Below are 17293 nucleotides of genomic sequence, written 5' to 3'. Positions count from 1 at the left end.
ACTGCTCGTGTCATTTGATCGCAGTGGAAATTCATTTGTGATTAAAGTCTCACTCACAGCCCCTAACACAGGAGGATCATGGGAAAAGAACTAGGAGTTAAGATGGACGGGTCACCTTGAAAGTACAGAGGAGGGTTTCGCATCACAGTTTGGGGGGAGTCGCCACACTGAAGCATTACATTTACTCACACCACTGTATGAGAAACTAGTTTTATTACTGTAATGTTATATTTGCTCAAGGTAATCTTTTTTTTGATATTGTAAATGTCATACCAAGCCACTCCTCATTTTCTTGCAGTCTAAAATAAGGTAAGCATATTTAGCTAGAGCAATGGATAAAGAACCACATACAGTTTCTGTCTTCTTACATTCAAAGTTGCATAGATTTTTTTTTTCTCCATTGGACGTTGAAAACAATCTTAACAGTCTCGGAGGATTTATTTGAACTTTTTACAGGTGCAGTACCTGACCTTGTGGAGGTCATGAACACACCTGAGAGCTCCAACGGGTTTTTATTCTGACTTGAATGTGACAACAGCAAAATGAGCTGCGAATGAATCTCCAAATCTCTACTCTTGTTCTGAGGATTTAAATAACCGCTGTGCCTTTGCACATCGGCTTTAAAGAGTAGGCAGAGGAGAGACTCAGATTTCTGTGTCACTTCGGTGAAGGCGTGTCACGTATCTGTGTCGTATCAGTTTCCTTTTGAAAAAGAGGAAAACCATAGTTCTTAGTCGACAAATTGTGACGTTTAAAGACATTATTTTCTAACCACTAAAATGTATATTTTTTGATTATTAAAAGTAATATTTTAAGATTTTTAACAAATCTTGAAATTCACTGTTGTGAAGGGAATCGAGTTTTCTACTCATAGCGTGAAAACAACTACAGCTCCCAGTGTCCTCTGCGGCACCTTCTCTAGCCTGCCGTACTGTTTTTTTTACGGACATTACTGTGACGTCTCGCGACTTTTCAACTTGTTGCTGTTGTTTTCTCTCTCTCAGCTATGTTAACTGTACTGCATCTGTGAGGTTCCATACCCGTAAGTAAACTTATTTATTTAAAAGCGTTAAAAAAAGAAAGCTCTTCTTCCGGACAAAGAAAGTATAGTCAACTTGCTAACTGTGTTGCCGTATCCATGGCAACCGACATATTGAACTGAAAAGGGAACTCAACTCAAACTTTTAGTGTGATATGCACACACACACATCTTGCCGGCCTTCTTCTTACTTTTCATATGATACAAGAAAACGGTGTGCTTCGCCCAGCTGTGACATTAAAATAAATACAGCCACAGGTGTGCCTCTCTAATTAACTCAAATGTGTCTGTTAACCTATCAGAAGTTTCCAAAGCCATGACATCAACATCCGGGCTTCCCCCCGTTCATTCTCTATGTAAACTTCTGATTTTGAATAATAAGTAAATCTTTGACGTATTATTTCTGTCAATATTGTGGGATTTAGAAGATATAAATAATTTTGGTTGGGTTCTGGGCGGGCTGGCTCAGTCGGTATTTTAACTGACCCGAAACCAAGTGAACTTCGGTCTGATTTGACTGCAGACAGCGAGAAAAAAACGTAAAAAATGCTGCAGCTAACGCTTTGCAGCTTGTTTCTGGCACAGCTAACACCTCGCTGATTATTCTGTGTTGTGTGCGTGGCAGCATTTCCAGGTGTTATGAATGACTATGAGGTTATCCGGCAGATCGGAGAAGGTGCGTTTGGGAGAGCCTTGCTCGTCAGAGACAAACGGGGAGATGGAGACAGGAGCTGCGTGGTGAAGCAGATCAGTCTGAGGAAGGTACAGGAACGCAGACCAGTTTGCTCGGGGAAACCACAAGTGGCACACGTTTAAAGTGAACAATTTATAACATCCAAAACAAAAGAAAGATCAAAATTACTGAATGAATTCTAATATCTACTTAAAAAATAACAGACATTTCTCACAGATTTTACAATAACATAACATCTCTTACCAAATATCACTAATTTTATCAATACAATCAGGAATATTTTTGTTTTTCTGATTGTCTTTGGAGTTTGAAATAAAGCAAGGATTTCTTTCAGACGCATTAAAGGGGCAGTATCAGGTAAAATGGACCAGTTTGAGCTTTCTTTGACTAATGTTTGAGAAATCCTTCAATGTGCCGAGGCAACCATTCAGCTGGGATAAACATCTGGGTGGGCCTAGCCCCGCCTTCGAGATGCAGCTCCTCCTCGCAGCTGCTGTTTACAAACTACCGAGTCTCCACCTCACAAACCAGTCCTCCTCACTCGGCTCCTTCAGACTAGCCAGCAGCAATTAGCAAACACCCAGTAGAACTGTGTATCTGCTGAGCTTACAGGAGCTACTTCTCAGTGGAGCGCTGCTCAAAATGTTGTTAAAGGGTTAATAGAGGAGCCATGTTGTGATATCTTCCTGAAGGTGGAATTACAAAAAGATCTAGAGTTAAGATATTTCAAGACGTTAAATTACAAAGTCAGATTTCTTTTAAGTCATATTTGATATCTATAGCAGTTTTGTAACAACTGATATTAACAGTTACTTGATTATGCTATAAAATAGCACTATATGCCTGCAAAACACATAAGATTGTCCCTTTATATGCATTAAAATGAGCAGAAAGTTTTTCATGTTCTTGGAACAAAATAGAAAAGCTACAAAATAGGAAGAGACTGCATCCTCTAAACCTATGAAATATGTTGGACTCAAAAAAAATGTCTGTACAATATAATAAAATCCAACCAATTTAAAAAAAATCTCTCTTATAGTTTCATTCACTTTTAGAGCCGTCTCATTGACTATGTGTGTTTGTTGTTCAGATGTCAGCGAAGGAGAAAGAAGCTTCTAAGAAAGAAGTGACTCTGCTGTCACAGATGAAACACCCAAACATCGTTTCTTTCATCACGACATTTCAAGGTGGGAGCAGATCGTCCTTCCAGAGCGTTTTATAGGCCCACTGATCCACTATGCAGCCATACATTTATCATATCTCTAGTAGGTTTAGGTGCTCATTTCCTGTCCTGTCAGAAACGAACCACTTGTAAATCCTTTCCGTGTGCAGAGAAGGGCAGCCTGTACATAGTGATGGAGTACTGCGATGGCGGAGACCTGCTGAAGAAGATCAGCATGCAGAGAGGAATTCCCTTCTCGGAGGCGCAGGTAGCGACTGACCTGAAGCTCAGCTGAAACCTGAGCCTGAACGTTACCAAAGGCTGTGCTCCCTGTCAGACACTGAAGAATAAAGTGAAGTTTGTGTTTCTCAGATTGTGGACTGGTTCATCCAGATCTGCCTGGGCCTCAAGCACATCCACGACCGGAAGATTCTTCACAGAGACATCAAATCTCAGGTGAAACACGCCGAAAAGAAAGACTAAAAATACAACTAAGGATTACTGAAACACTTTTTTTTAAAACTTTGTATATTTCTATATCAAACAAACAGGGGTTTTATCTTTGTAGGGATATTTTTCTGTGTTACGACGAGAAAAACATGTTTTTTTTGTGTCTATTTAAACTGCATCACTCACAGTAAGGTCAATAAAATGTTCAAATGAAATTTTATTTAATTAACAAAAACAGTTGATTTCAGAGTAAATCAACTTCTGCTCTGTACACATACGACGTTTCATTATTTACAAACTCATCACAGTTCCACTGTGGATTTTAAACGGTTTGGTCTCGGCCTTTACTTACATGAGAACAATTTGTTTCTCCAGCGACTAAAACTGCAGCATCATGTTGTGGAAACATCTGAGTTGATGGACAGATGAAAGAAGGGGACTTGACACAACCTGATGACATCATTTCATATGTTGTTTTGCACACTCTGAACTTATTGTTCAATTTTACAATTGCTTAATTGTTTATGATTAAAATGTATTAATCTCAAGGGGAAATGTCTGATGTTGCAGGAAAAACTCGGGGGCAGGGAGAGGAAACAGATTTAGTTTTTGTGGCGCTTCGGAAAAGATCATTTGTGCAGCATTTATTGCTCTGCGTCTATAAACATTGTAAACATCTTGTCTCTGGGGTGAAGCTCATTAATTAACAAGCATTTTCATTACAGAGCTCTTTAGTTGTACAGCAGAACCGTCCTGAGGTCAGTTCTGCTCTGAACAAAGACGGCTCTCTGCGCCAGCTGCTAGAATAACTCAGCAAGATGACAACACACTGCATTTCTGTTCACAGCCATCTCTCTGTTTCATCAGTCGTATCAGTTTACACACACACACACACACACACACACACACACACGCAAATCTGTTTTCATTCCTGCTCTCCCTCTTGCCTAGAATATCTTCCTAACCAGTGGAGGGATGAAAGTAAAGCTGGGGGACTTTGGTATCGCAAGAATTTTGAATAAGTAAGTCAAGTGTGATCCTCACACACACGTACACACACACGATGCAGCTGCCTGTCAGCGAGTCCACCGTAAGTCACAGAGGAGCTCCAAACAACTGATTAGCATTCCTCAAACTGTCGACTCGGACAAGTAAACACTGGAGTGTAGAAATGGAAGCCGGCTAGTAGCGTTTGATTGCAACAGTAGATTCAATAGTACGATAAAGTGTGCGATTATTGTCTAAGCTGTACAATATTTTTTGTTACTCTCAATACATAGAAGGATGTAAAAGGCAGAAAAGGAAGGTATTCTGTTTTGGTACTTCTACAAGCTGCAAGAAAAGGAACGATTTTGTAGATATGAATTATTAAAAAGGGACAATATAGCAAATCTTCATGCCAGGGACTGGAAAAGCAAAAATCCTACCAAGTATTTTTGGTCTAATTTCTAGTGCAAAGATATTAGTACACTTGAAATGAGACAAAACTAACTTACTTAGCTAAACATAAGAGTCAATAGCTTTTTAATATTGATAGAAAATATACTTTACACCAGAGACCATGTCACACTTTACAGCCTAAGAGCCATTTCTGCTCTCAGCCGTATTGAGGCGTAACTGATGGTGGGCTGATTGTTTTTCTGTTTTACCGTTTAGCACCCTGGAGATGGCCAGGACGTGTGTCGGGACGCCATACTACCTCTCACCAGAGATCTGTGAGAGTCGGCCCTACAACAACAAAACGTATGTCGGTTACCTTCAGTTATCAGTTGTTTGCAGTGTTGTAACCGTAAAATGTTTGTATAATATTACTTTTAATAATAACTCTGTTTAACTTTAAAAAAAAAAAAGTGTTGAGCTAACAGCTCAAAATTTGAGACATGACCAAAAAATTACTGAATTTTTTCAGTCATTTTTAGTAAAGTTCAAGGCAGATTAAGATTAAAAACAATAAAACAGGAAAAGCATAGAGAAAGTAATTGAGAATTTAATCTACAGTCTTCAGAATTTCAACCTAATCTGCCTGGAAATAAAAAAAAACCATGAATAACTTCAGTTGTCATGCAGGAGTCTAGAGGGGAATAAAGGAAGGTTTTAAAAATGTGCAATTGGGACTTGAATTTAAATATGCTTCATGGTCATGTCACCAGAGAAACGTTAACACGATATGGCAAACAGCAATCAGGACCCTAAAGCCCAAAACTTTCTCAAAACTGGCCACAGGATGAGTGCAGCCTTTTATCTGAGGTCCTGGAGGAGAATGTGGAGTCGGCGGCCCGGGAACTGACAGTGATCAGCAGTAGAAACAGAAAGTGATCGCAGGTCTCCGTCTTAATGTCTCTGAGGTTCTCTGAGTTTTTTCTTCCGCTGTAACTCTGCCCTCACTGTACCGTCTGCTGTTCTTACTTTCTGTTTCTACCTTTGAGTGGCTCTACCTGCTGCGGCCTGCCTGTCACTTTGCTGCTGGTTCAAGGGAATTTACCAGCTGAGGGCCAACAAATGTTGTTCCTGCTCTATGCTGATATTCGGCACAAGATTATTACAACAATGATTGATGAAAAAACAATACATTCCCCAACACATTCGTATCACTCTTTATATGAAAACCAAGGCACCAGAAACACTTCTGTGGGGTTTTAGCTGTGGAATAAAATTCCTTACAACGAGGGCGGAGTTGTTTGAAATCAGTCCAAAGTTTCTCCTCACTTGCGACGGCTGCAGTAGAACTGGACGTGGGTGGAGTTTGGTGGACAGATGAGTTGTGTCCCTGACTGACGCTTTTCATGTCTGTCTCTGTTGGACGATCATGTGTGAGAGCAACAATAAGCCGCGGTTGTGTAATGTTGGTGTTGTGACCTAGTAGAGCTGCAATCCACCCAGAGGGGGTTTCATTCTGACAGCAAGTGCAGACACGTACAGAGGAGCACTTCATGTCCAGATTGTCTTATTAAAGTGGGATAGACTGAATATCTTCAGCCTGTTCAGTCTATACAACACTTATAAATGATTTCTATTTGGCCTGGTTTTGAAGCTCGCTGGTTGAAGTTGAAGCAGCTGTTGTTATTTCTTCTTTGTGTGTTATTTCATCTGCTCTTTTCTGTTCCCCCGTTTTGGAGAAGCTGAGGTCAAACTGACCTCCTCTTCTTTCTGCTCAAGACTCTTATCGAAAACTTATCAGCGACGTTTTGAGGTGGATATAATTCTGAACCTCTTGAAGTGTTTGCCTTCATCCTCTCCTCAAAACGTCAAAGTACAGTCAAGATTCGTCATATACTTGACTCTGAGCCAGAACAAACAAATACCTGAAGACATTTTTTTTTTGCGTTTAACTTTGTTTTTCCCCTCCAGGTTTATGACTTTAGCGGAAGGGTGTGAGATGATGATGCACTGCTCGCTTTTTCAACAAATGCATGTCACGTTGTGTAAGATGTACTCAGTGGGACGTTAGCAGGGAGGATGTTTGTGAAATGGTGTAATTAAAACCAGGGGAAATTGATTGAGGTTGATAGATATTTGCTTTTGTTTGTGTTTTTGCTTCTGCAGAGATATCTGGTCTCTCGGTTGTGTCCTCTATGAACTCTGCAGCCTGAGGCATCCAGTAAGCTTTAACCGCTTCATCAGCGCTAAGCTAACGCTGCCATCATCCATCCATCTATTAAATTACAAAGTCAAATTTCTTTTAAGTCATATAGCATTTTTATAGCAACTTAATGTAGCATAGCTACTTGACTGACTGGAACAAACATAATGCTGCCCCTTTAAAAATGCATTTACTGCTGTTAAATTAACTGATCGTTAGCTTCTTTTTAAACCTGTCTTATTTACTAATTGGGTTTCTCCACTTACAGTTCGAGGGCAACAGCCTGAGGCAGCTGGTCAGCAAAATCTGCAGAGGCCACTACGCACCTGTCCCCAGCCGCTACTCCCACGACCTTCGTCTGCTGGTTACCCAGCTCTTCAAGGTCGGACACACTCTTGTCTCTTTTGTTGCAGCGTTTACGTGATGCGGCAAGAACAAGTGAAGTTACAGAGCCGCTACAACAAGAATCAGCTCCTGACATGAGAGTCAGAGGAGGTTGAAAATGACTCATCATACAGAAGTGATAGTTTAGTCTGTGGTATATAGTTTTTTTTTTTTATTTGCTTTAGTAAAGTACTTGTTTATATAATTCCCTCTGGAAGTTGTTAGTTAACTCTTTCACAACATTTTAGAAGATAAGAATATTTTAGAACTTCAGCTTATTTTAGCAACGTTAAACGTACAAGACTCTAGAACTTTAGTTGCGAAAAAGCTTTAACAATAATGTTTTTATTTCCTGTCCGAGATTTTTGAGTTTTCACAGTTTTTCCTGTTTCTTTTTCTAACTTATCGGAGCCGTCTCAGCTGGACCCGACATTCCTACAGAAGGAAGTGAGAATTTCACAGAGACCATGGAGCCGATTTTATGACTAGAATAAAAGTCAGCACAATTTGCTGTCCAGTTCAGGGATCAAAGAACCGGTGTTATGGGATTATAGCTGTTCTCTCTCTAAAGGCCTTTGGCAGCAGCAGGTCGGATTAAGTTAGAAGCACCAGGTGTAAATGACAGAATGTCACAAACTGTTTAAGCAGCTGTTTATTATCCTGAGCGTCTCGTGATTCTCTGTTGTCCTCTGGAGACACCACAGTTAGAAATACACAGTTCTTAGTTTTATCACCTCAAATGTATTATTTCATCAGAGGTTCTGATGAGGTTGTTGTCTCGTCTCTTGCACAATAAACTGACTCATAACTTTTCAACATAATTTAATAGTTAAGTAGAATAGATATTGTGGGACATACTTGAAAACATATCATATTTGTAAAATACATTGTTTTTTTTTTTGTTTTGTTTTGTTTTTTCAGGTCAACCCTCGAGACCGTCCCTCAGTGAGCTCAGTCCTCCGGCGGCCATTTTTAGAAAAACACGTCAGTAAACACGTCAGCGCTCAGGTAACGGCTCAGTTTGATCACTGTAGTTTAAACCGTCATGTTAGTGAAAGGATGTGCATGATAAATGGTAGCATTGCTTAAAAAATATACAAATAAGGGGCAAAAATAAAACACTTAAAAAAAAAGTAATTTAAATGAAAACACGAATAGATTATATCAGTTTTTTAGAGCACCAGTGCAAAGCAAAGCTTTATTTTATGACAAATATCAGTTCAAAGTCGTCTGTAATTGTGAAGTAAAAGAAAAAACAAACATGGTTTTTAATTCTTTTATTATTATTATTTTTGCAAACAGAAATCTGTGTCCACTGACACTTTGTAGAGTCACTTCTGATCGCAGCTACAGCCACAAGACTCTACCAACTTTCCACATCTGCACTGATATCTTAGTTTTTTCCTCCCATTCTTTCCAAACTAAGCTGCAGCTCGGTCAGATGGGATGGAGAACGTCTGTGTGCCTCGTCTATCAAGTCTTCCCACAGACTGTCAGTTGGATTTTATTGTCACACAATGAATTAAACAGATGTACATGAGACGTCTAAAGTTTAGGATGTTGTTTTATAACCTAATTCTGCTTTAAACTTCTTCAAAGTGTCATCCCCGATGTGTCTGCTGCATTCCTTGGTCTTTGTTATGCTGTTTGTTTTCTGATATTCTATAAAAGGAAAAAGCTCTAATGCCTCTACAGAACATACCAAAGAGTTACCGCACTGTTCTGCTTCTCATAAAATCTGTCAAATTCTTATTGGCTTTCGTAAACAGTGATGTAAAATACGAGCTATCGGTGGTGGCATGTGTGCTTGTGGTTTTCGGTGTTTGCAGACGATGCAGGGGGAGCTGAACCACGCGGCTTCCCCTCGAAACGGAGCAGCAGCTGCATCAGACGCTGCTAAATTAAGAACAAGAGCATCAAAACCAGCAGGTAACGCAGCACAGAGTGAAAACTCATCGACTGTGTGTTTTGTTTTTTTAAATAAGAGTTCATTGACCTCTGATAATGTCAGTGTTACTCTCCTCGACGGCTCTGGGATGGTTTTGCCACAATAGATCATTTTGAAAACATTCAGGATACATTTCAAATGAAATCCACTGCTACTAATAATACAGTAAGACTTTTAGTACCACAAGAGAACGGTGCACTGCAAAAACACAAAATCTTACCAAGTCATTTTCCAAAATAATTTTTTCCTTTTTTAAAAAAAAACTTGGAGAGATATTTGAAATTAGTCTCAAATTTTCAGGGGGTTTTTTTCTAGCAAATTTTTGACGTTTGGAGCTCAGAAATTTGCTTATTTTGTTCTTGAAAATTTCTGAGATGAATCTCAAAATTGCGGAGTTTTATGGTGGGAACTCACTCTTCTTTTTTCTATCTATAGTGACCCTGACACACTGTGATGGAAAACTCAGTAGGTTTTATTTCTTAATATTTTCCTCCAACAAACAGTATATATTAAAATAGAGAGCTAAACATTTTGTTCTCCGCTGTCGTCCAGAGAAGCTGCAGAAGGCGCGAGCAGCAGAGAGGCCGGGGGCAGCAGAGAGGCCGGGGGCAGCAGAGAGGCCGGGGGCAGCAGAGAGGCCGGGGGGAGCAGAGAGGAAACCGGCTGCTAAACTGGACCACAGAGCGCCGTTCAGAGTGAACGCCGCTCCCTACAAGGTAGGGCTGAAGCAGCATCAATGCTCTCTGTTTGATCCGGGATCTGGGTTTTTTGTGTTTCTGTTGGTTTAACTTTGTGTTTATGTGCTACTGCAGCCTCTTCATCAAAAAGCAGCCAAACCAGCCGCAGACGGAGCGTTTGCAGGGATTCAGAAGTGGGTATTAAAAAGCCTCCTCAAAACTAGCTGCGTTTCCAAAAACCGTAAAAATGCACAAATTTAACTTGTGCTTAAATGTATTTAATGCTGAAAAATTTTTTAATTTTCAGTCATATTGAAACAGATGTATTTCAGTACATCTATTTGGTAAGGTACGTTAATTTTATTTATATAGCACATTTTCAGCAAAGTGCTTAGAAAATCTTTTCTCATTATCACTTGTAAGTGTTTACGTCTGTAAAAACTTATGATTTTTAATGACTTATCATGTGGACAGGTTTATTCAGGTGCGATTTTTTTAACGGAAACAATGCAATTGCAAAATTGTCTTTTTTTTTCAAGTGGAATATCAAAAACATTTGTACCAGAAACGCAGCTCCTGATTAAACTTTGCCTGTGTTAGTTATGTAAAGTGTTAGTGAATGTTTATCGCCTGTAGTCAGATCACGGTTAACCTCTAAGAAGTCTGAGAAACTGAAAGAATATTTTTATTTACGATGGCAAAATCAGGACCATAGCAGATAGAAAATAGGAGTACATTTCTGACAAAAACTCAGAAATTTTTAATTTTATCTAAGAAATATATTACGGAAATACTTAAAAAGTTGAAAATATTTGACTTTTTGAGAATTTCTGAAAGTGAAAAAAAAAAATTCTAGAAAATTTCTGAGATTTATCTAAAAATCGCTGAGCTTTTTCTAGCAATTTTTTTACTTTTTAAACTCAGAAATTTCCAAGTTTTTTTTTTTTTTTTAGAATATTTCAAAAATATCTAAAAAACGAAAGTTTTTTGCTGGAAATGTACTCCTTTTTTTTTTATCTACCGGCATAGATATATCAATGAAGGACGTTATATTTTTTAAAAGTTTTGTTTGAAAAGTGGTAAAGATTAAAAACTGCCCTGAGAAGAGTCACAATCCAGTCATTTTTATAACCTTCTGAAATGAATATGTTGTTCTTCTAGCTACAGGCTGGATGGGAGGCAGCCTGACATCCATTACCAGCACTATCACGCCCAGCTGGATGTCATTCAGAGGAGGAATCAGGACGTTCCTGCTGCTGCTCCACCTTCAGCTCCTGATCCTGCGGCTCTGGAGCGAGTCCTGGATGTGAACCTGCAGTACTGGGACCAAGACGGTCCACTTGTGGAACCATACCAGCTGTGAGTGGCACAGAAAAGCAGCACATTTCCATCAAAGATCAACAAAATATGCGATCTGTTTTTACAACTTCCTGTTTAGAAACTGATTCGTCTGAAGTAATTACATCAAATCTAGATTTGCTTCAGCTTTAATTAGCCACAGTTTTATGCCTAGCAGGAATAAGTTGTTTCCAAACTTTCCCACTGCTTATGGAAAGCTTCAGTAAATTTTATCTTGTTCCCATTGCCACGGCAACACGTCTTCACCTTCACCTGTTGTGTCTGTCAGTGTGGCTGCAGCTCGTAACGAGTACCTGCAGAGGAAACACGAGGCCAACCAGTACAAACTGAGAGCAGAGAAACAGCTGGTAAGACCAAACTCCGTACCATCAGGTTGGCTTAAACCCGACCGCCTCTGCAGTGAGTTTGTTTGTTCTAATAAGTTTTCTGATTTTTACATTTTGGATAAAATGTACAACTACCTTCAGGAAGCACAGTGAACACTAATATTAGGCCATCATTTATTTTAATGGATGGATTTAGAAGCAGACCTGGACGTGGTTTGAAACAGACATATATCTGTATGCATAAATATGACAGTCGACGACGATGAGTAATGAATAAATGTTATCAGGAAGTGAATCTTTCAGTGAAAGGACATCTGTAGCATTTTATTACACTGCTTTTGTTGTTCACAACATATTTTACATGGAACCAAACATCATGGAATAAAAGCCATTTTGTGAAATATCTCCAACCGTCACAGATATGAAGCATGTGTCACGTTTTATGCATGTATAATGCATGTTTATTGTGATTAAAGGCTTAAAATGTGCAGTGTGCTACTTACTACATTAAGATAGATTAGGTTACTTTTGCCATGACACCTTCCTCTAATTTTTATTTCCGTATTTTAATTGGTGCCTAAGCATCCAGTTCTCTATATGCAGCTTATGACTGCCCCCTAGTGGTCAAATAATTATTAGCTGAAATAATCAGGAAATGGGTCTCAATTTCAAGCTCTTGCAATGCCGATGTGAGTGAAATCTTCAGTTTGTGCAGTTTAAAATACTAAAGTTAGTGAACATTAGAAATAGTTCTGGGTATGAAAATGTTATCTGACCACAGAAAGAGAAAACAATAGAGCAGAACAGAATATTTGTTATAGAAGTACATGGAAAACCTGCAAAACTGAACAAGAAACTGAACAAGAACTGAATAGTACTGAAGAATCTAGATGTATAATAAGCTGTTGGATAAATTATATGTTCATGCGAAAATAAATCTTTCACATGAACATCCTTAAAATAAATGCAACTCAAAACTGGCATCATTGAATCAAAATCTACAATCATAAGTAGAAAAGGGACAAATATTGTCAACTTCAAGCTTATTTAAATACTATTTGCTGCATCTAAAGGACTTTTCTCAGTTGTTTTCTTGTCTTGGTGACTTTTATTGACTCCAGGGTCTGCGGCCGTGTACAGCTGAGAGTAACAGGAAACCAGGCGGTCAGGAGCAGGACGCTGGACTACATGACAACCAACACTTTCCTCTGCACAGAAAATATGAGGGACAGCAGGTGGGACACGGAACAGACAACTGCATTAACTGAAATTAATGTGCAAAATTATATTTTAAAAAAGTTGTACAAAAATCTAAAATAAAATGTGTGTAGGAGTATCTGCGTCAGCTGGATCTCATCAGGCAACAGTATCATCAGGAGGTGAGACAGATGAGACAGAGAGCTGAATCAGAGGTATGCAAATTAGATTATATTAATATATAATGCATTTATATAAAGAGTTTGTGTAATATATGCAGACATATCCAATAAATTAATGTCTTCCAATTTGTCAGATTAAAAACACCTTTTGAAAAATAACCTTTTCTTTTCTTTTTTTATTAAGCCCAGGCTCGATTTCTTTTTTTTTTTTTCCATATTAAAAATAATTTTGTTGATCTTGTCGTGTTTTAGCTGTAAGTTGAACATAATCATATCAAGGCTTTAAAACGCCATTCTGAGTGGAATTAATCTGTATCATGATGGTTCACTTAATGATGGATTCACTCATATAAAAGGACTTTTCAACAACAATGTTCCTATTCATAGCATTTCTAACATATCAATATTTAGAGCTGTAAATACTAGATGGTAGTCATACTTAAAAATACAGTAGCAGAACATTTGAAGGGTTTTTCAGATGCCAGAATAAATCCAGATAGTTTTACAAATACTCTGTTCAAACCTGCTTTGCCGACACATAAATAAATGATTGTTTGTTTGTGGTTCAGAAAGTAAACGATGTGAGCTTTTTCAGGCGCCTAACACCCGGTTCTTTCACACAGTCTCTGCTCAGCATGTAAACCACATGGGGGAAGGTTTGGGTTTGGCTGCATGATTGATGCAGCAGCTGCGTATGACGAAGCTGCATCCCAAAAGCTCACAAGGCACCTAAAGTATTATCTGTAACAGAATTCATAGCAGCAGCTTCAGACATGTGTTTGTACTCATCAGCCACAAGAAAAACAAAGAACCTTTGTGGTGGAAAAAGCTCGAGACCCGGAGCCCGCCTCGGATACTGAAGAACAGAAAGAAACACCTGCTCAGGTACGAAGAACCACAGTAAAACAGAAACACACTTCTGGAAACAAAGGAAAATACATTTCGAGTGTGTGGCGTTGAAGTGAGTTTGATATTTACATGACTCAGAAATCAAAGGATCAAACTTGTGCAGAATATTCTAAGACTATTTATGACTTTGTGAAAGTGGACAGTTGAAGCTAAATACACTAAATAAAAAGACACTCTCTCAAGTTAAATCAGAACAAACTTTTCTTGTTTTAGCTTAGAGTTACCAAAATTATGACTATTTGCTAAATGCTAGAAAACTTAGTGGGAACTTTCCTCAAATTCAAGTTTTCATCCATTTGTATCAGTATCTGATGTATGACTTAACTTAGCAGTTTACACATAAAATACACCAAAAAACACGCCGACATTTGTGGTTGTATTATCAGATGTAAAAAATAAATAAATAAAAAAATAAAAAAGTTGACAGGTTTGAAATGGTTTGGAAAAAAAAGAGAGAGCAGATCCACTTTTAAAAAATTGAGTTAATTTGTTACATGTAGTCGAATTAAGTTAGCTAAACTTACTTTATGTTTATTTAGCATGACAACTTAATAAACCTAATGTCTTTACCGGCATAAACTTGATTTGATTAACTCAATATTTCAAGTTAACTCACCCGTCTTTCAGTGGATGTAATGCTTCACCTGAGCTTTTAGACCTTTACACTGTGATAAGATGTGTTGTATCTTTGTTGTTGGGCTGATCGTCTTCTGTTATTGTGGTTCGAAGCTCCAGCTGTTCATTAGGAAACTTGGTCAAATCCTACGTTTGTCGTTAAGTCACTCAGGTTACACAGGGTTTTTCCTTCCCGCTGCAGGACATGGACGCAGTTCTGAGGCAGGTCAGAGAAGAAGACGAGGGACATTCTCAGAAAAAACCCAAAGATAAGGTGAAGTTCTGCCTGCTGAACCTAAAAAAATATCTAATTTTGATTCAAATACTTAAACACAACATGGGACAGCATCTGAAAAGCTCAGTTAGTGTATAAAAGGAATATTTCAAACATTTTCAAAAGTCATTCCTTTGTCACTCAGCAGTGATAATTGAGTAAAAAATGAAGTGAGACTGTTTGAAAATGATGAACAGCATCTAAATCTTTTGGTTCCTGCAGAAGGGAATCATGTTTGAAATCCGGCTGGATGAAGAAGAAAAAGAAGAAGAAACAAAGGAGGAGAGGAAAAACGAACAGAAGCAGGTAGAAAAACTGAAACAAAGTCATTTTCGCTACATGTCTTCAGTTTTCTTCTTCTCCTCTCACCAAACAGGAAGTGGACCCTCTCAACCGTACGCTAAGCTTCCAGGAAGGGGAGGAGCTAAAGCTCAAAGACTGGTCAAAGGAGAGAAAGGGGTGGAGCCAAAGGACCCCTCAGACTCTGCTGGACGCCCTGGCCAACATGGCCGTCAGCTCTGCGTACAGCACAGCGGCTGAGCCTTCAGAAGGTGCAGCTCACACAGCGACCGACGTATCCCATGTGATTTTAAAGCTCCTCATGTCTGACACACGTTTGGCCCCCAGCAGGTCGCAGGCAGTGGACCAGCGGCCCCCCCAGCTCCCTGCTGGACGCGCTGGCTCAGGCCGAACTCACACCAGGTCTGGACACGGGTCAGGCCAAAACACCAACAGGCAGGAAACTGAAGGCTAAAGACATTCACTGAACATTGAACACTGAACTGTTTGTCCTCTATGAAGCGTTAGACGCGACGGAGGGAGAGGAGGAGACGGGAAAACGAGAGGAGGAGGAAGACGAGGAAGAGGACTCAGATATAGAGATGGATGAAGAGCATCTGGAGTCGAGGTCTGATGATGATGACACGTAAGTTCAAGCTTAAACTTCACTATGAACCCAGATTGGTACAAACCACATATTTGTTTTAAAAGAGAGACAGCAAATACAAATTAAAGGTCACCTTAAGGCTGAACAATAAACATGTTTGTTACATTTTTTGCAAAAAAAAAAAAAACCCCAAAACAACTATTATGAGATTTCAGTTAATCAGAATGAGCTGTTTTAGGTCTCTGTCACTTTAAATCCAAATGAGCTGCTGGCCACGCCCCCCAAATTCAACGTTTACACTCACTGCAAACAGATGCTCAATTATACAACCATACGTCTTTGAAAAGTATTAGTAGAGCGTCGTGCACAATCAACAAAATGCACACAGCATTTTCATAACAACTGAAGTTAACATAGTTACTTGATGATGCTATAAAATGATGCCGTGTGCCTGAAAAATGAATTCTGAATCTTTTAAATATAACAAAGGGAAGGTAAATGTAGGACTGATGTCGTGTTTTTCTTCAGGAACTTTGAGGAGTCGGAGGACGAGCTGAGAGACGCCGTGGCGGACTCCATGAGGAACCTTTACGTCATGGAGGACTCGAGCCCTGGAGAAAACACGCCGGAGACGCAGGAGGAGGATGAAGAAGAGGAGAGGAAGGACGGAGGAGCAGACGGCTCTTCAGGTCAACAAGCCCAAGCAGAGGTCAGCGGTTCAGAGTGTGAAGGCTCACCAAGTGGGTGTTTCTAGTAAACCTGAAGGGCCCCAGACTGACAAGAGCATCAGGCTGAAATGATTCAGTGGTTTATTAACAGATGGATTATTCTGAATGAACTCCCTTAAAAAGTGTGAAAGAGGTGAAAGTTTTCACTCTGAAGTTTACATAGGGAGGGTTGAGTAAGCAGCAGTCCACAGTGGTATGACTCATGAAGCCTTGGCTACATATTCATGGTTTACATCTGGACTAAAATGGTTGGCAAGCCTGATTTTAAGTGCACAGTAATATAAATGTAGTTTTAAGAATGTAAAAAATCTTTATTTACTAAAAAAATAAATTAATTTAAAAAAAAAGTGGCCTACCTGTCATTTAGTTTTCCAACATCACCTCTGATACCAAACACAAAGGGAGACACTGAATGTAACCATGACCGTCAGTCAGATTGTGAAATATACGTCTACATTTCATGTACAGCACTTTTCAAATGATTTCTGACAACAAACATTGTTTGAGAGAAAATCAATGGTCACCTTTCAGTGGAATCAATTTTACAACTTTTCACTTGTGTTTGGACTTTTACCTCATACCTGTCATTCATTTCTGTGTTCAAAGTTGATGTAAAACAGTTTATTTGTTGTTCTAAGGCAACCAGCAGAACACAACAGTGACAAAAGGAAAATATTATCATTATTTAGGTACAAATGTTAACATCCTCCAGTTTTGACCAATACTGTTCTTTTGATGCATTCCTGTTTTTTCCAGCAGTAACGTCTCTGGAGGACTTTATGCTAGCAAGTCGTGCAAAAGTTATGCAAAACCTACCAGCAGTGAATGGAAGCAGCCAAAAGTCTCACTTTTATTCACATAATCAGTTTGCATTTTACTTCTG

At 39.1% G+C, this 17293-nt stretch overlaps 1 protein-coding gene across 3 annotated transcripts; it reads left to right on the top strand.

The window, feature by feature from the left end:
* Positions 1-12: 12 nt before the first annotated feature.
* On the top strand, positions 13-16808 carry nek5 (NIMA related kinase 5). Of its 3 annotated transcripts, none has more exons than XM_088011685.1 (25): positions 13-1042; positions 1665-1801; positions 2824-2920; positions 3066-3163; positions 3268-3351; positions 4297-4367; positions 5002-5088; positions 6889-6943; positions 7194-7307; positions 8231-8317; positions 9139-9238; positions 9693-9722; positions 9810-9973; positions 10070-10128; positions 11096-11293; positions 11562-11640; positions 12741-12854; positions 12951-12998; positions 13791-13883; positions 14725-14796; positions 15019-15102; positions 15173-15347; positions 15424-15498; positions 15598-15721; positions 16211-16808. In XM_088011685.1, exons 2-25 carry the CDS (start codon positions 1679-1681, stop codon positions 16434-16436), a joined length of 2457 nt encoding a protein of 818 aa, XP_087867811.1. In that variant the 5' UTR covers positions 13-1042; positions 1665-1678; the 3' UTR covers positions 16437-16808. The 3 variants fall into 3 exon arrangements, with proteins under 3 accessions (XP_087867811.1, XP_087867806.1, XP_087867800.1); XM_088011680.1 differs by having other exon boundaries at positions 12951-13031; positions 15427-15498; XM_088011674.1 differs by having other exon boundaries at positions 12951-13031.
* Positions 16809-17293: the final 485 nt, after the last annotated feature.

Source organism: Poecilia mexicana, unplaced genomic scaffold (genome assembly GCF_051168715.1).
Source record: "Poecilia mexicana isolate PSO_F unplaced genomic scaffold, ASM5116871v1 scaffold_2, whole genome shotgun sequence".
Lineage (NCBI taxonomy): Eukaryota > Metazoa > Chordata > Actinopteri > Cyprinodontiformes > Poeciliidae > Poecilia > Poecilia mexicana.
This window is presented reverse-complemented; position numbering and strand designations above follow the sequence as displayed.